Source organism: Calypte anna, chromosome 19, assembly GCF_003957555.1.
Source record: "Calypte anna isolate BGI_N300 chromosome 19, bCalAnn1_v1.p, whole genome shotgun sequence".
Taxonomy (NCBI): domain Eukaryota; kingdom Metazoa; phylum Chordata; class Aves; order Apodiformes; family Trochilidae; genus Calypte; species Calypte anna.
In genome coordinates, this window is record NC_044264.1 from 9996255 (window position 1) to 10019530 (window position 23276).

The 23276-nt window shown below is 55.3% G+C and overlaps 1 protein-coding gene across 2 annotated transcripts; it reads left to right on the forward strand.

Annotated features, from left to right (window-relative positions):
* The first annotated feature begins 5491 nt into the window (after nt 1-5491).
* Nucleotides 5492-22756, forward strand: CUEDC1 (CUE domain containing 1). Of its 2 annotated transcripts, XM_030462656.1 has the most exons (12): nt 5492-5624; nt 14001-14079; nt 15427-15904; nt 16377-16501; nt 17297-17423; nt 18565-18742; nt 19341-19424; nt 20247-20336; nt 20930-21023; nt 21168-21226; nt 21767-21837; nt 22074-22756. In XM_030462656.1, the coding sequence occupies exons 3-11, from the start codon at nt 15614-15616 to the stop codon at nt 21832-21834; spliced, it is 1116 nt and encodes a 371-aa protein (XP_030318516.1). In that variant the 5' UTR covers nt 5492-5624; nt 14001-14079; nt 15427-15613; the 3' UTR covers nt 21835-21837; nt 22074-22756. The 2 variants fall into 2 exon arrangements, with proteins under 2 accessions (XP_030318516.1, XP_030318517.1); XM_030462657.1 differs by lacking the exon at nt 14001-14079.
* The last annotated feature ends 520 nt before the right edge of the window (nt 22757-23276 follow it).

Below are 23276 nucleotides of genomic sequence, written 5' to 3' on the forward strand. Positions count from 1 at the left end.
ATGAACAGTCAGACCCCTATGGGACTCTTTAGGAGCAAAAGGAGTGCTTTGAAACTTAAGAAATAATTTGCTTTAAGCTGGAAGATTCTGGAGGCACTGGGTATGTTTTCCATGCCCTCTGCCTCCCAATCAGAGCCTGCTGGGGTTCCAGCAGGGGACAGACGTGTTAGTTGTTCACTAGAAGTTTTGTCTTATATTAAATTGTATACAGTTTTTATTCTAACCACTAACTAGGTAGGATGCCCCTCCAGGACAAGCAGAGAGCGTCTTTTAATTTCTCCCCTATTCCTTAATCAAGTGTTGTGCAAATCTGTTCAACTTTGTAAATATTTGCAAACATCATCATTTTTACGTTACTCTTCTCTTGTGTTAACACATTTCTATCGGTTTGTGGGAGTTCTGGGGTGAGGGTTTGAGCTCTCCAGCCCAGAACTGCTCCACAAACGGTCACACATGTTGGAGCTACATGTGCTTTTTATTTCTTAACCTGTTTATCTGTACATAAAAGTAGAAAGCAAAAATCTAGGGAAACAGATATACTTTTTAGACTATCATGTCACATATTCACGTTTTTAAAACTTTGTTTAAAAAAGCAAAACACCCTAAACCCAAGACTCTACATTAAAAAAAAAAATAATAAAAAAATTATATTAAAAAAAAAATTACAGCTGAGATGTTTTTATCTTAATGAAGTTGAAAGCTATGGAGATTAGAGTGTGCATTTTCACAGAGTGCTAGCAGGACTGCCCAGTTCCCACCCTGCTGTGTCAGTACAAGCAGTGATTGCCAGGCTGCTGGCTCAGGTGACAGGTATCTGTATCATTATGTGAAACTGTTCTAGGGGCTTGGACTACATAGTAAAACAAAAAAACAAACAAACAAAAAAATAGAGCTTAGTGTAAAATAATTTTATAAATGATCTTTTGTACTTTAGGACATCAAATTGTACAACTTTTGTATATATAAAAGCTTAGGAACTTTCTGTTTAGCAGAAAGGAAACACATTCCTACACTTTTAATGTATATGTTTGTTATAATGTCCATGTAAACATATGCCCTATGTTTGTGCCTTTTAATTAGTTTGTCTCAATAAACAAAAATGTAGAGAAGAACATGTAGCTATGACTTTGTTACCACTGTTCTTAACTCCAGCTCTGTAGAGGTCTCTGGTTTGCAGTGTGTAGAGCATTGTGTGCAGGCAGCTGCATGACTTGGGCTGCTCCAGCACCCCAGGAGAATGCACCCCAGGACCCTCCTTCCCCCCCAGCCCGGTGCAGGGTGCCTTGGGGTGGCCTTGCACCTTGGGATGTGTGGTTTCCAAGCCCGTCTCCTCTTCCCTGTCACCCAGAATTCCACCTTGGCAGCAGTTCCCCAGAGCAGCTGTAGTGTTCTTGGAGCTGGGTCAGGTGCACAGATGGCCCTGAGATGGAGTTGGGGTGTCCCCGAGCTTCAGGAACAACCCCAAACCCAAAGCATTAAAAGGCAACAGTGGAAATGTGTCCGAGCAGTGGTTATCTCTGAGTGACTTCCACTAAACAGGGCTGAAGTGTATGGTGTCCATTACTGACAGAGCCTCCTGGCCCAGCTCACCTGCCCTCCGGATGGGATTTTCATCCCAGCAGAGCAGCAGGAGAACAAACACATTAAGCACCCACCAGGCAATTTCTCAGCCTGACAGAGGCTTCCCAAACCACTCACCACGGTGCTCTTAGGACGGGATAGGAAGAAGGCTGTTTCCTTTTTATTTCATGTTGGTTCTGCTCGGTTGTACCTGGTTTATGTCCACAAAGCTGCATTAGCTAATTGTCAACCTGTTTCATTTGTACTTGGGTAAACATTTGCTTTGTACTGTGTATAAATGGTTCTGAGCTCTGCTCCTCGGCTGTCTCGCTGCAGACATTAATTTCTCTCTGTGATGCTGTCCTGCCAAATACATTAAGCTGCTTTGGGTGGTTTTTTGATTTTTTTTATTATTTTTACAAACAAAAACTACCTGGTCAAGTAGTTTCTAGGGCGTGTGTGGTACCTGCTGGTGGCTGGTTCCTCCTGGGTGTGAGGAGGCAGTGGGTGTGGGGACAGGGTGCAGGATGAGTGATGGGCTGCAGCCCTGGGAAGTTCAGAGGGAAGAAAATGGTGGATGTGAAGAACAGATGCTCCTGTTACACCGAGTTAGTTTCTATGCAGCTGATGCGCTTAGCCTAGTTTATTTCATGGAAACTTTTAAGCTGGATCTAGTCCAACATCCAGGGAAGGCCAATTGCTGCCGGTGGTTTGAGTGGGTTTTATATGGAGCCCATTCAGGTCTCCGATTGCAAGGAGTTCAATAGGGGTTTTCTTTTTGGTTTTTTTTTTTCCATCTTTAGTTTCCGTAAGCGTTCAGCGTGAGGTTAAGGGCTTAGCACCGACTGCGAGTTCTAAGGTTGAGTTCTTGCCTGGGAAGGATTGGTGCTGTGCAAAGTCAGAACAGTCAGATCAGTGGCACAAAAACTCAGGGTCAGGAGAGCTGCTGGGTCCTGGCTGCTGAGGAGGTGTTGGAAAAGTGGCCCCAGGGAAGGAGGGCTCATGGCACTGCCACCCTCCCTGCCAGGAAATCATCCTGTCAGTGCTTTTCCTTGGGCATGTGGGTTTTTTTTCTTTTTTTTTTTCTTTGAGCACCCCAGCACTTCCCGAGGGTGTTTGGGGTGAGGAGAAAAGTGGGATTTGACCTTTTATGTCTTACCATTGGAGAGTTCCCCTTGAGGGCTGTAAGCCAGGAAGGTTTCTGCTCAGTCAGGACCAGAGATGAGGGTGAAACACGTGTTATTCTCAGCATACGAGTTAAATTCTGTTTGCCATTGTTCACAAATAAAAGATTTTTCCCCCCTCTCACAATAACTTTTTCTTTGGAGTAGCAGAAGAAGGAAAGTACTTAGTGTGTTTGCATCTCTCCACGAGAGGTTTAAAGAAAAACACCAACCCCCCAGTAAGCTGTTTTAGCTGCAGCAATCCCAGGTTACATAAAGGGGCCGGGGTTGCAGGGGGATTAGTCGGTGGCATTACTGGTGGTGATAAACCCTCAAGTTCTGCTCACTCTTCCCTCACTTTTATTTTAGAAACAGTTGCTCTGAGCCAGACTTTGAAACCCGCCCGGGGTTAATTTTTGAGGCTGGCAGGGTTAGATTCCCACCAAAGAAAATAAGGAAAACCTGGATTTCAGGAACACTCAGGTGTTTAAAAGCATCCGGTACTCTCGAGGTTTCCTTTCAGTCCTGGGGTCCCTGGGAGCTGCGCTGTTGAGAAGTGAACTCCAGCTTTTCACTGCTGGGTCCTGCAAACTCCTGCCTTGCTTTACTGGTGGCTTAGTTTATCCATCTTGAAAATAGATTTAACAGTATTTTCCAAAAGGCAGCTATTAAAAGCACTTCAAGTTTTTGAATGCTTTGAGGTCCATCTCAGGGCTCGAGTGGAGCTTTTTGTCAGCGCTTTTTAGGATAAATTGCAAGTGTAAAAATAAACTGCTTCCTCTGCTAATTGTCAGGCAGAATAAAACTTAATTCTGTGTGTTTATACTTCTTATCTTTGGATCATTCGCTCACAGCTTCCAGAGCAGCAACTGAAGGATGACAGAGGAACTACGTGCTAATTTTTATGTCAAAAATAGCTTTCACCTTTAAACGCACGAGGCTCAGTGGCTGTTTTCTAATTAGAAAAAGAATGCCTGGGCTTCTCTTCTGAATCCATTTTACAGCTGTGCTCAGATTTGACTGTCAGTCCCTGGTTAAAATTCAGTACTGAGGTCCTGACCTAGAAACAAACCTTTTTTGGTATTGGTTTGGAAAAAGTATTCCAGTGCTAAGAGAAGCTGAGCCAGGCTGTCCAGCTCGCTCCCTCCTGGCTGCCTGGCGAGAGTGTTCAATGGTAAATTAATTTTGTTGCACACAAAAGCATCTCCCTGAAGCCAGAGTAAGACTGATGGGAGAGCTGGGCTTATGATTTTTAAAAAGGAATAGATTTGTTTGTTGTTCCTCAGGTTTCTGGGCTAATTTGAGATGCCGTTAAAAGTCCTGTGTTTTTTCTTTAAGGAAGCAGAAATGCATTCTGAAAAACAGACATCTGTAAATCATTCCAGCCTGGGCACCTGACGTAGGTGTCGGGGGACAGACCCCTGCTTTCCCTGCAAAGCTTTTCCAATAGCCACTTCCAAAATCAACCCATTCAGTAGAAAAATAAGGGGCATTTTCAGAGTGCATGGCACTCACTGGTTTTCAGAGAAGACAGAAATACTCCATTCACCTTTTCACTTCGTTGTTCTTGCCAGGGATGAAGACAAAACCATTTGTGATGGGTATTTTCTGTGCAACGTTTGTTTTCCAAGGAATTAATTACAAATTGAGCTGGAACTGGATGAATTAAATTCACTACTTTAATTCCTCATAGTTGTGTATTTCTGTTCCCATTTGTTTTTACTTCCTAGCATCATTAGCAGCTAAAGCCCGTATCAAAGGGCAGTAATTTGGTAGAATCATCTGTTTCTCCCAAAACAAGCCCGGATTAGGAAAAGAGATGGCAGTCAGCAGAGCTCACTGCAAGGCACTGTGTCACAGAGGACATGCTGATCCCTGCTTCACTTTGGCAAAGCAGACATGGCACAGGGGAAGATGAAGGTTTGCCTCTTGTGTTTTCCCTCTCGCTGATGTCTGTGTTCCTTATCAAAGCCTTAACAGATGTTTACCCATTGCTTTGCTGCCAGACATGGATGGAACGATGGTGTGGGGAAACCTCCCTGCGTGGAGGAGCATCCTTCCTGAGAGCCTTGGACCATCCCAAACGTGTGCTGGAGGCCCAGCACCCACAGACTGCTTCTGAGCCGGTCGTGCTGGATGCTGTGGGAGATGGCCATGGATGCCTGGAGGTCTGGTGTACATCCCAAAGGATCTGGAGAGCTACGAGGGTATCTGACCCACTGCTGATCAGCACCTCGCTCCGGTCTCTGCAAAACGGGGAATGTTTGCCGTCTGTAAGCTGGCTCCTGTCCGGCCGGGATGCCCCAGACACCTGGATCCTGGATCCTGCCTGCGGTCCAGGCGATGTTCTGATGTCCCTGGCGCTCAGCCCCTGGGGTGCAGCCTCTTCCTTCCCCATGCCCACCCCTGGTCGGCAATCCAGGAGCCTGGGATGTGGAGGAGAAGGAAGAGAGCAGCTCCGCAAAGGCTCCTTCTCCCCATGCCACACCCTGGGAGGGGATGTCTTGATCCCCCAGGATCTTCCTGACCTCCAGGGCCAGCTCAGACCCCTCGGGGGCAGATCGGACCGACCGCCACCGACCCCTCCGTGCCGATCCGTCTCGGGGACAGCGAGAAGTGCCCCCCAGTCCCCAAGCAACCCCCCTGATCCCCGCTGCATTTCGGCATGGCCACCGCTAGGCCCCGCTCCCGCAAACACCCCCCCCCTACCACCACCACCACCACCCAACCCCGGGCCGGCCCCGGCCCCGGCCCCGCCGCGCCGCCCCCAAGTGCCGGGCACGGCGGCCGCTCCCCCGCCCCCGTCCGCCACGTTACGTCTCACGTCCCGGTTCTTTTCCATGGTTCCCGGCGTGACGGGTGCCTCCTGCCACCGCCCCCGCAGCGCGGCGCCGACCGCCGGTAAGGGGAGGGCGGGACGGGGCTCTTTGTGCGCCGGGTCGGGCCGGGAAGGGCGGGCGGCTTCCCGGGCCTGCGCGGAGCTGAGGCCCCGGAGACTCTTGGGGAACCGGGGCCGAGCTCGGAGCTGCGCGGTTGGGCGAGGGGGAAGCCGCCGGGGCCGAACCGGCGGCTCCCCCCTCGCCCAACCGCGCAGCTCCGGGCTCGGCGTCCAGCGGGGCCCGGTGCGGCCTGGAGCCCCTCGGCCGTGCTTGCGGCCCCGGGGGTGGCTCGGTCCCCGCCGGGTTGTGGGGCAGGAGGGGCTGGGGCAGCCCCCGAAGCATCGCTGCTCTCCGGGCGGGACCCCAGCGGAGTGCGGGGTTGGGGTTTTGGTGGCTTCCCGGTGCGGGACACCGTGTGGGTGGTTGTGGGGGGGATGGATTTGACACCCCGGGTGGGTCGTGGCTCAGTGTGGGACCCGAGGAGTTGGCTGTCACCTCCCGGGATGAGGGGTGGGATGTGGACCCCCAGATCCTTGGCTCCCCGTGGGGATAGAGAGCACCTGGGGCTGCTCCTCGGGGTGTTCCCGGCCCAGGCTGAAGTTGCCAGCGATGGAGAAAGGGTTTGGGAGCTGCCTGTCTGGAAGGCACCGTCCCAAGCTGCTTACTCGTGTGCTGCCTGGCTCGTCAGGCAGGTTGGAAAGGCTCCTTTTTTTTGTTATTAATTATTTTTTAAAAGAAAGCAGCCGAGTCTCACCTGCTCCTCACACCTCCTCCTGCTGTTACTACCGAAAATAAAGGTGGGGGTCGGTGGGGTAAGGATATCCATGTGGGAATGCTGCCGTCCTGGGCTGACCCCTGCGGCTGGGGCTGTGCTGCCCACGGACGGGGAAGCTGTGGCTCATCCTCTCCTCCTCCTCCTCCTCCTTCCTCTCTGTCACACAGGCTGAAGCAGCACCTGCCCTGCCACGGAGCTCTTTGTGGTTTTCATGAAGGTTTTCCCGTGGCAGTGACTGCCTGCAGCCCATCACTGGGACAGTCAGACCCTGGGGGAGCTGGGGAGGGGAATGGTCCAAGGTGGTGGTGGGGCTGGAGGAAAGCTTCCAGTGGTCCTCATGGCAGAGGAGACTCAGCCCATCGTCTGCTCTTTGTGCCTTTCTCGTTGCTCCTGGCATTCCACGCCTTGTTCCCGTGGCCTTTCCCACCACGATGTCTGATCCCACAGGGAATGCCCATCCCCACTGTGGCAGGAACGTGGTGGGTGCTAAGCACAGCCTCACACCCTAACCCTGGGCACCTGCAGCCCCTTCCTGCTGCTGGAGCCTCGCGTTTCTGAAAGCTTTTCCTTCAAGGATTGGGTCCAAGGCACCCATCCTCTTCCCAGCCTCAGAAGAGTTTTGACTTTTTCAGCATTATTTAAAAAGAGTTTTCAAATTTAAAAAAGATCCCTGACAGCCCAGTGTGTAACCCCCACACCAGCACCTCTGTTTCCCACAACACCCTCTGTGGGGGCAGAAATAACGGGGGGTGCTCCCTGCTGGCGTTCCCAGGGGAATGGCTGGAGAGGAGCTGGAGGGTGATTTGCACCCAATGGCTGTGCCATGAAGGTAAAATCCTGGGTGGAACCTGTGTGGAGGGGGCTGCACCCTAACCCTCTGGGTGTGCTTGCCAGCTCGTGCTCGTGGTCAGAGCTGGGGAGGTTTTGGGTGGCATGAGTTAATGGTGGTAGCTACGTGCTATAAAATAAGGAAAATACTTGAAATAATAACGGGGAGCCCCTTGCAGGTGTGCAAGGTGGTGGCAGGTCCCTCTCTCCTGGCCCAGCCTGGAGCAGCATTGCTGTGTCTGGGGAATGTGTGGAGAGCTGTTTGTCCCCTGCTTGGTGGTGCTGGGCTTGCAGCAGTGCAAGGACCAGGTTTTCCCCAGTTTTGGCTGTACCTGGGGTCAGCACGGGAGCTGAGCAGGCACAAGGGTGGGTGAGGTGAGCTGGGGCAGATAGTCTGCCCCAGGAATAGGGAACCTGGAAGCAGAAAGAAACCCAGCCCAGCCCAAGAAACTGGAAATGAGAACAGGAGGTGTCCAGCTCTTGCACCACTTCCAGGGGGTGGTGGTGGCTGTCACCCCTGGGAGGTGCTGGCTGGGACTCGATTCCTCTGTCAGCATCGTGTCCCTGCAGTGTGAAACCATCCGTGTTCCACCCGTGTCATCCCCTGCCCACCTCTTTCTCCTCCCCGGGGGCTCCCCGTGCCCGTCCTGGTGCCGGGGGGGCCGGGCTGTGGTGTCCCCATCCCCGGTGCCCCCGTCCCGCCCCGCCGGCTGCCTTTGATGCGGGTGAGTGGCAGCTCCATTGTGTCCCCTTTGTGCCTCCCTCGGTTCTCGGGGTCCACACAAATCCTGCCATGGAAACCAGAGCCAGACACTGCCCCAGGAAACCCGCGGGCGCAATTAGGAAATGCAAACAGAAATGCAAATTCCTGCCAAGTCTTCCAGGCCACGCAAAGTTGTCCCCCGGGCCACCGTTGTCCCATTGGTGTCCCAAGCTGCTGGTTTTTTGGGGTGTTTCAGGCTCATCCCCGGCTGCTCGGTGGCGGGAGGGATGGGGCATCTCAGCCCGTGCTGAGCAGTGACTCATAGGTGACAATATGACATTGATATTTTTTTCCATCTTCTCAGTTGCTCAGCGACAAACAAACAAACAAACGAACACACAAGTGTCTTAAAAGCCAAAGTAACTGCTTTGCAGGGACTGTCCCCTCCTGCCACGGGTGTGCGTGGCCAGGCTCTGGTATGTCCTCAGCACTGGTGGTTGTGTTTTGGGGTGCAAAGTGCTTTCCCCACCTGCTCTGCAGCCACGCTGTGTGTGGAAGGCAGGCTGCCAGCTCCCTAGTGAGGACCCTCCTTGCCAAAGTGCACCAAAAATAGATGGAAGAGGAGATAAAATCCATCCACAAATAACTCCAGGAAGCACAAACCCTTCAAGTCTTCATTTCTAAGTGGCATTTATGAGCAACAGACGCCCCGGCCTTTCTTTGGGTCCCGTGAGGAGTGTGGGTGGGTGGAGTGGGGATAATGGGGCTGAAGTGGACAGAGGGCAGAATGGGGAGGTTGGAGGAGGATGCAGAGCTGAGCAATTCCCTTTCCCAGGAGGAAGCAATAAGCAATAATATTTTCTTTTCCCATCTGCTGGAGGAGCTGTAGCTAGGAGCTGGGGAGCTGAGGCTGGCACGTGGAGGGCATCATCCTCAGCAATAATCCATGTGGGGAAGGGCAGATGCTTTATGTGCTGCCTGAGCCCAATCTGGGGCTCCACTGCTTAAACCCAAGCTTTGCTGATGGCTTTTATTTTTCCAGGCTGCAGCCCTTGGGTCCTTTCCTGTCGGTGGCTGGAGTGGTGCTGGATGTGTGTCCCCATTAGTGGTGCTTTTCCCCAGCCCCACTCTGCCCATATTGCTGGGAAATGAGCTCTGCCTCCTGGAAGTGGTTATTTCTTCCTTCTGCCTGACAGCTTGTGGATCCTGCCCTCCCTCCCTCCCTTCCCTGGGGCAGGCAGGCACAGCTGGGCACCAGGAATGTTGGAGCCTGGCACTGTCCTTGGTGGGGAACTTGGAGCCTGAGCAGTGGGCAATAGATTGTGTCCTGAGGCTGGAGTGTGGCACAGTGCTGGGTGGGTTCCAGGGACAGTCGGGCTCAGAGCTGGTTTTGTGTTTGCCTGGGTTAGGGTCAGAGCACTGTGAGGGGATGGAGGGACCAGGAGCCTGGGCACAGCTCGTGGGCAGGACCCTCCTGGTGCTGCTCCTCCAGCCTGTGCAGAGCTGGCACCAGAGGGAATGGTGACCAGAATCCTGGCTGATGGAGATGGATTGCACGGGAGCACGTGCTGGGGCAGAGGTGGGAATGGGGAATGGCATTTGGGGGGGATTCCTGGGCTCCTGGAGCCTAAATGGTTGCTTTATAAAACCCCTGTGGCTTTGAACCATGGCTGGTGATGGCCACGGTCAGGCTGACAGTGATGGGGTTGTGTATGGGGATTTAATTATGCAAACTTAGGAATAACCAGACAGAAACGAGGTGGAATTTTGAAGAACATGACTTGAGTTTGGTGGCTGGGCACAAGAAGTGGCCGGAGGGCAGAGGGGCAGTGGGCAGAGCCACTGCTCAGGGTTTGCATGGGCACAGGGCAGTGCTGGGCTGGGAGCAGACTGCTGCTGAGCTTGAGAGGAGACTCAGAGCTTATCCAGGCATTGGCCTGGCTGCAAATCCAGGTTAACGTCCTGTGTAATTTCTGTATAAAACCATGATGTGCTGTGGTGGAGCTGGAGGAACAGAGCAAACTTGATCTTCTAGCTTCCGGGGGCTTTTCCAGGAATGGAGGAGCTTGTACTTGAGGCTGGCTGGGAATGCTTCAGCAGGAGGGGTGTATTGGTGTTAATTAAAGGTCTGTCCCTGGTGAGGGACAGCGTTTCAGGCAGGTTCTCCTCAGCTGAGCCATGTTACCTGGTACCAGGGAGGACAAAAGCCCAGCCCAGTTCCAGTGATGCTGTGTCCCAGGCTCAAAGTTTGGGCTGGGGGCTTTGGTGGGTCACCTTGCACCTTGCACATGGTTTAGTGACTCTCAAAAAACCCCAAACTCCTCCACATGCAATTTCATGAGTCCCTTTCTTCACTCTGCCCTCGGTGCAGCCCCCTTGGGTGCTGGGGGGTGGGTGATGGGTGGGCTTCACCTCCCACAGGGCCTGGAAACCCAGGGGCTTTCCTCCTCCTGGCTGTGGTCAGTGCCCGAGGGAAAGTGTTGCCAACAGCCATCACCTTTAAACCTTTTCACCAGACCCTCGTGGCCCGGGGCCTGTCCTGGTAAATAATTCACCGTGCCCTCAGAGTCAGAGTTTTACTCCACTAATTTTGTTTCCATGGAAACTCCTGCGGTCTCGCTGCTCCCGGGAGCCTGGGGCGAATCCAGAGGTTGGGTTGTTGGGTTTGGGGGTTTTTTCCCCTTTCAACGCTGAGCAGTGGCTCTGAAACCCTGACTGAGGAGAGGATGCTGGTGGCTGGGTGGCACCTCAGTGCTGCCCTGCCCATCCCTGCTTGGCTTCCCGGGATACCCAGGGCTGGGCTGGGTCTGGCAGAGATGCTCAGTCCAGTCTGATCCCAGTCCATTCCCAGTATGGAATGCCACGAGCTGGAAGGGAAGGCTCTACCTCTGCTCAGGCTCTTTTCCCTTTTTTCCATTCCCATCCTTTAATTTCTTTGACCCTTGACCTAAGATGGAAAATTAACCCTTGTGAATCCGCCGTGCTAATTAACTGGGGAACGGGGCCAGCTCTGCCCCCAGCCTGGGGTCACTTCCCCCCACTCCCCGTTAGGTTCTCAGTGACCAAACCTAACCCCAGATTGCCCAGACCTGGCTCCTCTGCGTGTCCTGCCCTGGGTTTGGCCCCGGGAGAGCCGCACACCTTTGTCCCTTGCAGGAATTTTTATTTCCTTTCACTCCCCACAGCTTCCCCGGTGCTTTTGTGCCGAGGCGGGAGCACAAAGGGAGAGGAAGGGATAAGCAGTGGGAGATGGATTGGTGTGACATATGGCACCAGGGCTTTGCATGAGGGCTGCAGGGGGGACATGAGCGGGCTCTGAGGGGCCCGGGCTTCCCTCCTGCCAGGCTGGAGATGGGTGGGTAAACTGAGGCAGGGAGCATGGCCATGGGCAGAGGGCTTTTCCGTGGGACAGGGGCAGTGCTGGCTCCTTGCAGCCCTTTCAAACAAGCTCTGAGCTGGTTTTTCAGCTGGGACACGTGTGGGTTTAGTGAGAGCAGGAGCAGGGGAGGTTCAGCCACCTCAAGGAATAGTCTGATACCAGCCTCTGCTTTAGGCAACCTCCTGCATCTAATTTATGACCCAGTGATACAGGATGGAGCTGAACAGAGATGCAGTTAAACCATACAAAGGATGTGGGGGGATACTTTAATCGCTCACACTTACTTGACCTATTTTTTTTTTTTTTTTTCCGTAAATCCCTTCCTGGAAACCTTGTTTCATGTTTGAATTCCCTCAACTATTTTAGGAATGTCGTCCTACCAAGATCAAATTACCTTCAATGAGACCAGTGCACGGCAGCCTGGCAAGGCAGGCGACTTTTTGATTAAGATCTACTGCTCCCTCATTAATACAGGCTTAGTTTGGGGTGGGAGGGGGCTGTAATTCTGGCATGGTAAATGTGTGAAAGCCAGGGATTAGCACAGCACAGTGCTGAAGAGCAGAAGGGAGCTCTGCCCTCCTTGGCACAGGGGCTGGGGGCATCCCAGGGTGGCAGTGCCGGGACCCCCAGGGCTGGGCCAGGGGGGAGTTGGTTCTGCAGAGAGGTACCTGCTGTGCAGGGCTTGCTTCTGCTCTCCTCCCTGATTGTTTTTTACTTTGAAAAGGGCTTAAACCCGGCTGTTGTAACTCGTGGTAGAAGAAGTGTTTGAGAGGATCCTCAGGTGCTTACTTGTGTCCATGAAGAAGGATTTGCTCAGCAGCTGCTTTCCCAGGGAGGTGTGTGTGTGTGCATGTGCACCCCTGGGGTGGGCAGAGAGAGGGTTTGGGGTTTTGGAGGGTCTCTCAAGGCCCTGTGCCTGACACCCACAGCGTGTACTCTGCCTTTCAGTTTGCTGCCAGACACCACTGCAAGTTTTGTTCCTGATCATTTGCTGTTCATCCCAGTGTCCATCCTGTTGCAGCCACCCAGCAGTCACCTTCCCGGACTCCTCCTTCTTTGCAGAGCAATCCCTCTTCCTCCAGGGCCTGGCTGCTCTGCCCAAAGCTGCTGTTCCTGGTTTTGTGTCTCTAGTTTTGAGGCTTCCTCCCCCTGCAGAAGCTGGGGCAGCCCTTGTCTCTGGATAATCCCATGCATGGAAATGCCTTCTCTGCTCCTGCTCGGCATCCCCCAGCTACAAACTTGGCATGGCAATAGCAGGGGGAAGGGGCTGGGCTGCCTCGGCGGTGTCTGAGCAATCCCATCTGTTCTCTGAGCTGCAGCAGACACTGGGGAAGGGAATATTCATGTTTGCACTTGGTGCCAAGGCTCTTCCCTGAGCTCTGAGCACTTGGTCCCTGTGCTTTTGCAGCTGTTGGCTCCTCTGTTCCTGCTGCCTTCCTCCCAGAGTTGAGCAACTCTTGTTTCCAGCATGATGTTACCAGCTCGACCTGGGATGATCCAGCTGCTGCTCTGCTCTGTTCTGGATGGGTGCTGGTAGCCTTCTCCATGCCTTGCACCACTTTTGCTCCTGGCTGGCACTGACCCGAAGTGCCTGCAGCCTCTCAGGCTGTCCCTTGATGCAAAAAGTCCATTTCTGGGAGGTATGGAGTGCCCTGCTACCAAGGCTGGGGAAAACAGGAGCAGGACCTGTGTGTGCCTTGTCCTTGTAGTGAGTCAGGACCAGGCACTGTCCCTGCCCTGTGGCTGCTGGGTTTTGTCCCTCCAGGGTCCCTGCTGTCACCTCACTGCTCCCCATGACCCGTGGGACCAGGGACATTTTCACCCAGAGCCTGCAGAGCCTTTAAGCTCCTCCCGGGATGGGCACGACAGAAGGGGAAGGGATTACACCCGTGCTGGGCTGGGAGAGTAATGGCATTCAGGGGCTGTCTGTGTGACAGCAGAGCAGGAGCTGGGTCAAGGCAGGCAGAAAGTTCATCAAGCAACAGCTAAATGAGTCCCCACTTAGCAAATGGGGGGCACGAGACAAGGAGAAGCCCAGCCTGACCCCCAGTGCACCTGTGCTGATGCCTAGGCTGGTGGCTGGACACCACCTCTCTGCTTTCCTTTTTGGGAAATCCAAAGGATTTTGCTTTTCCTGGCATCTTCCCAGCTCGTCACTGTCATCACAGGAATAAGGGCCAGAGCCCCTTCCTTACAGAGGGACTGGGGGGGCACTGCCCTCCTCACTGCTCACCTGGTGCCGATGAGGACAGTCAGGAATTGGGGAGGATCCTGCAAATACAACAACTGCTTTATCTGGCAACTTAACTCCATGTCAGGACTTGCTTTGCTCTGGGGTTTAAACTGATGCCACTGGAGTGGTTTGCATTTCTCTGGGTTAGCAGCAGGACTTGAAAAAAACGGGTTAAAAAGCCTGTGTTTGGGGTGTTTCCCTGCCCTCAGCTCTGCCACAGCTGTGGTTACAGGGAGGATCATAAATATACACTCAGAGGTCAGGTGCTGGGAGGCAAAGACCCCCAGACACAAACACTTCTTGTTACTGTTACTCAGGGTTTTAGAGCTTGGGGCTTCCCAACATCTTTCTGGATCTTGGGGGCTGATTGTGCTGTGTGAGGTGGATGGGCTAGCATGGTATTGCTGAGCAGAAGCTCTCACCTTCATGTTTGGGTCACATCTGGTGTATCTTATATAATTTTTTCCCTTTGATGTCCAGGCTCTTTCCCCATCCTCTTGGAGTATCCACATCTTTTAAGGATCATGCGTACCCTTTGAAAGTCTTGCAACTCAATTTAGTAAGTGACTGAACCAGCCACGCAATATTGCAATTAAAGTGTAATACTAGAGGTGTGAAGAATGGCAGCTTTTTGCTGTGAATGAGTCATGACAGCAGAGGAGGAACTGAGAAGCAGTATTTTATTAATTGACTCCAGCAGATTTATTTGTCCTCAGTGAATAGAGCTGGGCAGGGCTGCCAGAATTGTTCCTGCTCTGCTCACACAGCGCTGCTCCACGCCTGGCTGCTGGCGAGCAGGAGCTGATCCTGGGATGGGGATGGGATGGGTCATGGCTGAGTGATCTCTTCAATGGGTTTTGTTAGCCTGGGGCGAGCTGGGGGCTCCTGGTGCTGTTTCAAATGGCCCCTCCAGCCCCACAGTGAACCTCCTGTGGGTCCTGTCCCACAGAGCCCAGTGCCTTGGGGAGGGTGGGATCCATCGCTCCATGCCTGGGGTCTCCATCCACCTTTCCTTCATGGAGAGGGTCTCCCTTAGCACAGCCACCCTGTATCCTGTGGGAGCATCAGCTGGAGGGACCCCTGGCTCTGTGCTCAGCCCAAGGGACACACAGGGTGCATCGGAATGCAAATGCACCCAGGATTAGAAGAAAGCCAAGGGAGCAGAGCGTGCCCATGGAGCTGGGATCACTCCTGGATCACCCGGGCTGGCTGTCACACACGGGCAGGGCAGAGCCCAGGTGACCTTCAGAGGTGGCTGCTCTGCTTAATGGCTCTGAATCTGATTATACCCCGTTTCACTGGGAATCGTGCTCAGTGCATTATTCTGATGTAAATACCATTTTTAGGGACAGTTGTCTTGAACTGTCTGCCCGCGGCCTCAGACAAAGCCTTTGAAAATGATATTATGGATCAGAAGTGTTCCTGGGGTAATTCTGTTTCAACAGAGGAGTTAATCCAGAACTGAATTTGGCCCCGCATTTCCAAATGAGAAGCAGTAGCTGTATAATCTGTTTATGGTTTTAAAGTGAACGTTAATCTTGGCTTTGGTGGCTTTTCCCAATGGTCGGTTTGTTGTTCTGCAGTGTATTTTAGCCCCTTGCTTTGAAACTCTCTGAGAAAACTCCATTTTTTTTTTTTTTTTTAATTTTAAAGAGAGATTTTACAACATGACAAACCTGGAAATGTTAGACCTGGGGAAGCCCCTCAGTGGTGGCATCGATGCCACTTTTCTTACTTTGCATTTCCCTTCCCCAGCCCCAAGCACAGCACACCCGGGCTGCAGTGTGGGACGGTCCCACCAAGACAGGGTTGGGTGTGAAGGTGCCCCTCGGAGGGTGGGATGTGGTGGTGTCTGGGTGCCACATCTCAGGGGTGACTTTGGTGACTTTCTGCCCTCTCTCTGCAGGTGGGAGGATGCTGCAGCGAGCGGGGGGCTGAGGCGGTGCCGTCAGCCGCGGGGAGCGGGACCCCCACCTCCCACCCATGCTCCCCGCCGGCTGCCGGGGCCGTGCCCCGTGAGGAGTGGGGGTGGGCACCCTCCCGGCCCCATCATTGCCCGTGGCCCTGCCCGTGGCCCTGCCCGTGCCCACGCCATGACGAGCCTTTTCCGACGGAGCAGCAGCAACGGCGGCTCCCGCGGCGGCTCCTCCGCCCAGGAGCTCAACAACAGCCGCCCCGCCAGGCAGGTCCGGCGGCTGGAGTTCAACCAGGCCATGGAGGACTTCAAGACCATGTTCCCCAGCATGGACTACGACATCATCGAGTGTGTCCTGAGGGCCAACAACGGCGCTGTGGATGCCACCATCGACCAACTCCTGCAGATGAACCTGGACAGCAGCGGCTGCGATGACAGCTCGGACTCAGAGGACAGCATCCCCCCTGAGGTAACCCTGGGGGTCCCCAGCTCGTGGCTGTGGGTCGGGGTCCCCTGCCTGCACTCCTGGCTGCCACACTGCTCAGCAGCAGCGGGCAGCTCAGCCTCCTCCTCCTCCTTTCTGCCTGGGCACGGTGCTGCTCGGTGGCTGCAGGCAGACGGAGCTCTGAGTGTCCGATTTGGCTGAGCTGAAGTATCCATCCTGCCTGGTCTGTCTTGGGCAGTGCTTGAGCCTCAAGTCAGAGCTCTCTCCTCCCTCCCTTCCACCCCAAAACCCAACAGAGACTTTGCTGCAGATGTCAGAGGGTCCCTGAGAGGGATGCACCCATCAGCAGGCTCAGCCCCCCACCTGAAACGCAGTGCCTTGAGAGCAGCACCTCCAAACCCCACCCAAACCCTCCGTGGTGCAGGGTGACCGGTGATGGAGGGTGTGAGGTTGGTGTTCAGCAGGGTCACCCTCACCCCATCCTCTCACTCTGCAGATCTTGGAGCGGACCCTGGAGCCGGACAGCTCGGATGAGGAGCCCCCTCCTGTCTACTCCCCTCCCGCCTACGAGACTCAGGCACTGGGCAGCCTCCCACCCCGGGCACCCACCCCACCACCCCGGTGAGACCCCCAGCACTGTGCCCACTGCTCCTGGGGTCCAGAACAGCACCCACCCCTGTGTGTCAGCTGGGCCCAGCAAGGGGCATCTGGTGTCAGTCGGACAGGGCTGGGTGAGATGGGAGATGACTGAAGCTCACAGCTGGCTAAAAAATCCCTGAGAGGCCCAAAAAGCCAACAGCTGAGGGTCCTGGGAAGCTGCTCCGGCAGCGCATGGAATGGCAAAAATCATCTCCTGGGAGTGGGGAGTGCTCTTCTCTGCTCAAAAACACCAGGTGCTGGGTGCCCCCTGCTCTCAGCACCTCGGGTGGCTTTGGCTTGCTGCTGCCAGGCTGACACCACAGGGGCTCTGGCTCTGGGGGTCTCTGGCCCCTGATGGGACCCCCTGTCTTGGGGGTAGGCCCAGGGCATGTGGAAAGGTGAGTGCTGGGGCTGTGGCTGTCCCTGTGCCATCCCCTGGGTGTGACATCTGGGAGAGACTTCATCAGCTTTGTGAGCACCGTCCTGCCATGCTGGGGCTGCCAGAGAGATGTTTCTTGGGAGCCCGAGCAAAGCAGGGAGGAGGAGGAGGGAAATCCAGCCTGCCCCTGCCAGGGAGAAAAGGTTTGGGAAGTGGCTCCCAAGGATTTCCAGGGAAGGAAAGGCTAAAGGCCAGGGAAGCCTTTAGCTCTTGGAGCCAACACTGATGCCTCGGGTCTGGGATGTCTGCTGTGGTTTCTGGGTTCCCCCTGGGGGAGCTGCAGCAGACATTGGGGTGTCCCTCCCTCACCAAAGGTGTTCCCTGTGCTCACCCCACAGGATGGATGTGCCAGGGCCCGGCAGCACCCCGGCACCGGGGCGCTACAGGAACTGGAACCCACCACTCCTGGGCAACCTCCCCGAGGATTTCCTCCGCATCCTGCCCCAGCAGAGCACTGCCCCTCAGGTGAGCCTCACCGCCCCTTCCAGCCCCACAGCTCCCCTGGCTGCCATGCAGCACCCAGCCTGGTCCTCAGACACCCTCAGCTTGCAGCCTGGGTGCTCTGAAGGCTCCCAGGTACCTGGTGTGGGCTAAACCAAAAGTCTTGGAGCACTTCTTGCTGTTGAAGCAAGCAAGGTGTGAAAGGGGAGACCTTTGACACTTTTTCCTGCTGTTAGCCCAGCAGTTAGTGCCAGAAATACTGCTGGCACCTAGGATTTTAAATTGTTTGAAAATCTGACCTGCTCCCCTGGTGAGGAGCAGTGGGACCTGGGGGAGCAGCATCGTGTGGGTGCTCAGGGTTTGATGCAGGGGAACTTGGGTGGCAACTCCAGTTCTAACCAGAGGATTTCCACTGGGGAATCAGAGTCCTTGTGTGCCTTAGGGTGGTTCTGGAGCCACAAAACTTGGGGTTGTGGATGGAGCAGGCAACACCCCGTGGGGATTGAGCATCCCTAGTGCAGACTGTGCTGGGCACCCATCTTGGCTCCAGGTTCCCCACATCCCTGGGGTGTCCCTGGGCTGACAGAGGAGCCAGCCTGTAGATGTGGCATGGGACTGGGGGCTGTGGGCACGCTGCCTTCCAAGCATCCCCTCCTCCTCCCTTTTGGGCTCCAAAAGCAGCCTGCCATGGTTTCATAAATGATTGCCCTGCAAGTTGAGCTTCACGGGCTATATTACCTTTCTGGGAATAGGAACGTGCCAGTTGGTTTGGGCTCAGGGGGAGGAGAGGAGCAGCTGCCCTTTTCTTTCCATGGTAATTGTGTGCTTTTGCTTTTTATGGCTCTCTGGGAGCAGCCACAAATCAGATAAACGTGGGAGGCGAGGATGAGGCTGCTGAGAGCAGCTCTGCTGTCCCCAGGTGTGGCCGTGCTGGGAGCTGGGGAGAGCACACGGAGCCTCACGTGGGGACGTTTGCCAGTGGGAAATCTCTGCTCTTCAGAGAGGTTTAAAATTAAGAATACCCCCGAGTTTGTGCTCTGCAAAGGAGCTTTTCTGGAGGCAGCCGTTCCTCCCTGCCCTCAGACCAGGCGTCCCTCTTCTTGCTGTCCCCTCCCGCCTCTGCCTTGCCTCCCATCCCATCCACCTGTGCCATGTCTGTCCCCAGGGTCCCCAGAGGTGCCAGCAGCCCGTGGCACGGGGTCTGTCCCCGCGGGGCTCCCTGGAGCAGGAGCGGCGCTGGAAGCAGTACCTGGAGGACGAGCGGATCGCGCTCTTCCTGCAGAACGAGGAGTTCATGAGGGAGCTCCAGAGGAACAGGGATTTCCTCCTTGCCCTGGAGAGAGGTGAGAAGCACCTTCAGAACCCTCTGCCCCCTGCTCTGGGGGCTGTGTTCCCCCTGTGACACTGGCTGCTGGCAGCATTGCCCTGCCCGTGCCACCATGTCCCAAAGCTGAGGCACTGCAGGTGGTTCCAGCCCACTGGTACCCACTGGTACTGTGGGTTCCAGCCCACTGGTACCAGGAGGGGGGCTGCTCAGCCTCCTGTCACAGGGCTCTCCTGTCCTTGCCAACCTCTCTGCCGTGGCTCAGGCAAAGCCCAGAAAAACCCATAGCAAAGAGCCTCGGAAATGCCCTCAGAGCCCCATGCTGAGGGATCATCTCCCTCTGAGGTCTCCCTGGTGGTTTGCAGGGTCCTGGCAGCACCCTCACCCCCAGCTGCCACCACTGGAAAACCACCAGGGTGCTGGTGGTTCCTGTGCTGTGGGGATTGGAGTGCTCCTGCCTGCTGCTCTGGGCTCCCACCCACGGGCTTGTGGTTGCTGAGCTGAAGCCAAGCCCAAACACCCTCCCTTGTCCCCAGCCTGTCCCTGGGGGACAGGGGGAGCAGAGCCATGTGTGCTGCCTTGAGGGTCTGAATGAGCTTTTTTTTTTTTTTTTTCAGATCGATTGAAATATGAATCAAAAAAATCCAAGTCAACCAGTGTTGCTGTCAGCAACGACTTTGGTTTCTCCTCCATAACACCAGGTAACTGTCCAGGTGGAGGGAGTGAGGCCTCCGTGGCCCCAGTGTTCCCACCTCTGCCTCTACAGGGGCTCTGGGGGAGCAAACTGGAGAGGAGCTGGTGGGTGCTGGATGGGTGCTGCTGGGTGGAGGTGCTGCTGCATCCTGCCTCCCTCCAGCCCTGCTGGTGCAAGCTGGGAGACAAAGCCCATGGTGGCCAGAGCAGAGGATTGTGCCCGGGAGGCATAATGAGTGTTCCTGGGTAATCCTGATTAACCTCAGTGAGCAGAGCAGCTGCCCCTGTTCAGATTTAGAGCTGGTGTCTGTCGTGTGGGGGCAGGTGGGACGTGGTGGATGGGCACACGGTGCTGCCAGGGCACCCTGGGGAGGGGGCACGGCCCAGGTGGGCACCAGGATGTGGCTCTGAGGTCTCTGGGCTGCCTGACCTGAAGTACTGCTCCTGCTCTGGTGGCCCTGCCCTGAGGCACTGAGCATGCCATGGGTGTGATGGAATACCCAGGGTGCAGTTATACCTCTGCTGTCCCAAATTTGGGGCTGCTGTCCCCAATTCCCCCTCCTTGGGGCAGCACAGGGGGAGATGTGCAGCTCAGCAGCAGTGGCACCGAGCTGCTGCTTCCCTCACCTCTGCTCCCAGGTGCTCTCCCTGCACCCAGGGTCTCGGGGATTCTCTGCATAGAGGGTCCTTGCTCAGTGCCCGTGCTCTCATCCCCTCATCCCCCCTGGCTCTTGCTCATCTCCTGGCAGCTCTGGGCTTTGCTGGCACCAGAACTGGGTCATAGCAGTGCTCTGTGCTGAGCTGCCTGTGAGCAGATGTTTGCTTTCCAGGTGAGGCAGCCCCCTCGGTGAGCAGCGAGGCTGTCGGGGCCGTGTCTGACGATGCCTTATTCAGAGACAAACTGAAGCACATGGGGAAATGTGAGTTGGGTCTGGGAGGTTCCAGGTCAGCAGCGTTGCCTGGTGCTGAGCTCCCTCCTTCCCCCTTGGCGTGCACCCTGCCACACGGGTGTCCCCCAGCTCCCCTGCCAGGGGGTTATTGTCCCCTCTGCACGTCTGGGCTGGGGTGTGAGTCAAGGGTGCAGGAGGTGATGGGAAACAGGAATTTCTGAGCGGGTTCTGTGCAAATCGTAGGAGAGCAACCAGAGGGTTTGCAGTAATTCCCCCTTTTCCAGTCCCTTCCTCTGGGCAGGTCACAGCCCCTTCTCCCATCACAGAGCAGACCCAGGGCTTGGGGCAGCTTGAGCCAGGCTGCAGCCAGCTGAGACGTGAGGGTTGGGGATCAGTCAGGGATAGGGATGGTCAGGAAAACCCATGAAAGGGTAAAAAACTCAGCGCCCTCTCCAGGGACCAGCATGTCCCACCTCCCCGAGCCTGGTGTGGCCCTGGCATTTCCAGGCAAACCTGGGTGTTACCATGGCTCTCACACCACTGTCCTCATTCAGTCTCCTCCCCATCACCCCCAGCAGCCTCGGGTTTTGGGGTGAGATCCTCACCTGTCTGCTTCCTTCCAGCCACACGCAAGAAGCTGTTTGAACTCGCCAGAGCCTTCTCTGAGAAAACAAAGATGAGGAAATCAAAAAGAAAACACTTGTTGAAGCACCAGGTGTATCCTGAAAGGGGATGGGAAGGGGCAGGGGGCACGGGGGGTGTGGGGCAGTCAGAGCCACCTCACTCAGTGACTCCTGGGAGCTCGTGGTGCCACAGCCATGTCCTGGACCCATGACTGATTTTCCTTAGCCCAAAGCTCAGGATGGGGACAGCAGCTTCCACAGCAAACCTTCTTGATGATGTTGAAGGACACTCGTGTGGTAAGGAACATTGTCCTATCCTGTCCTGTCCTGTCCTGCCAGGGGTCCCCTGGTGCCCATTCCCCCCCTGCCCCACACCATCACCTGGCTGGAGATGGCTCCCATCAGGGCATGGCCCCACTCTCAGGTGGCTCTCCTGTGAGCATGTGGCTGTTTTGGTGACTGGGGCTGGGGTCTCCTCTTGTGGGCAGGCTCATGGGTCACAGCCAGGCTGTGCAGCCCATGGTCAGCAGCCAGGTTTGCAGAGCTGGGTCCTGGCAGTGGCTCTGGTGCCAGACCCAGCCATGCCAGGGCTGCCTGAGGTGCAGCCACATGGCAGAAATGCCTCTGTGGGCCAAAAACTCCTTTCAGGGGTCTCAGGTGTGTTCTGGCAGAGTCCCCATGCCCCAGTCCCTGGGGACTGTCTGTCTGGGTGAGGAAATCCCTGTCCTGGGGCAGGGTCCAGGCAGCCTCTGTGCTGGGCACCTTGCTTGGGCTGGGATTGCTGCACAGGGACTGGAGTGGAAGTGGCTGCAGCCCCTGACTGTCTCTGCCTTTCAGATGAAGATTTCCAAGCACGGAGGCAGCAGCTCCGGGAGGAGCAGGAGGCACTGAAGGAAGGGCAGTAAATGGTGAGAGGCACCTGGGGACCCAGCGAGCCCCTCTATGGCCCTGTCTGTCCATCTGTCCTGGCTGGAGGAGAGCTGGGTGCTCTGGGTTGGGTCCAGAGCCTGTCCTGGTGGGGACAAGCCCCATTGATGGCTACAAGTGCCATGGCCCTGTGTGCCACGATGGCCCAGTGAGGCCACAGTGTGGCTGGGGCTGAGCACACACTGTTCTCTTTCCCTCCCCTTCTCCTCCCTTCCAGGTCCCAGTGCTGGGGTTTATTGCTGGCACGAAACGTGCACAAGGCTTCATGAGAAGATGGCTGAAAAAGGAAAAAAAACAAAACCCACCCAACAAACGACCCAGTGTTTGGCTGCTCCCCCTCCACTGCTGTACTCCTCTGAAGTACAAGTACTGAAGTGAGGCACAATGTTTTCTTACCAGCCGTCTGAAAACAACTTCTCCTATCTAGCAAATCAGCCAAAAAAGGAAAAAAAAAAAAAAAAAAAAAGGCAAAAAAAAGGCAGCAGCTGATGTGAGCTGTGGAGGAGGAGCCCGTGGAGCTCAGGCTTGGGAGGAGAGTGTCCTGCCTGTTCCCTCAGTCCGAGTGGCATTGCAGGAGGAATGAGAATCAGTTTTACTAACGAGGATGCATTCATTCATTCATTCATTCATTCACCGTGGGACCTGCTTGGCTGGAGCACTCCTGAGCATATCTCTGTAGCAGCCTGAGGTAACTTTGCTCTGCACACACACAGGAAAACAAATGAACAACACGTGAGAAAGAGACCCTAACAGCAGTTGTCTACTATTGCTAGGAGTAATGAGCAGAGATTCAGATCAGGTAATAGTCAAATAATATAAATTGTTTATAAAAGGAAAGGCCTTCTTTTCCTAGGCGTTTCACTTTGAATTAAACCTTTGCCTTCGGCATTGCTAAAACTGCCTTGAGCTCCCGACTCTGTGGGCTGTGTTTGTGCCACAGCCCCGGGGCAGCACCAAGGGCTGGATTTCACATCCCTTAAACCCTCAGTGGTCCCAGGGCCGGGCAGGGTGCTCGGCAGCTCCGGGGATGCCCCCACTCTGGGTAAGACGCAAAGCCCCAGCCCGGGGGGGCAGCGGGGGCTGCTGGAGGTGTTTCCAGCACAGGGAATGAGCAGTGATGGGTTCGGGTGGCAGGAGCACGGTGCCCTTTCTGTCACCCACCCCCACGGGGGTCATTTGTCCCGGAGGGGCTGGGAGGCAGCACTGGAATCGCCGCAGGTCTCGGAGATGCTGTCAGGCTGAGAATAACTACAGCAACACATCCCCGCGTCAGGAACGAGGGACGGGCGTGAAGTCAGGAATCGCTCCCGCCAGCGTTTTCCTCTCCTTTCTGGGCACAATCTGCTCCCTGCTGAAGGCGGGAGGTGGCTCCGCTGCGGGATTCCCCACCCCCGCAGCGTGCGGGGAGCCGGGCAGGCGG

Excerpts from the sequence above, each read along its gene's own strand:
- CUEDC1 (XM_030462656.1), top strand. The coding sequence starts at position 15,614 with ATGACGAGCCTTTTCCGACGGAGCAGCAGCAACGGCGGCTCCCGCGGC. Across the intron at positions 20,337-20,929 it reads ACTGAAGCACATGGGGAAAT|CCACACGCAAGAAGCTGTTT; the intron begins GTGAGTTGGGTC and ends GCTTCCTTCCAG. Across the intron at positions 21,227-21,766 it reads TGTTGAAGGACACTCGTGTG|ATGAAGATTTCCAAGCACGG; the intron begins GTAAGGAACATT and ends TCTGCCTTTCAG.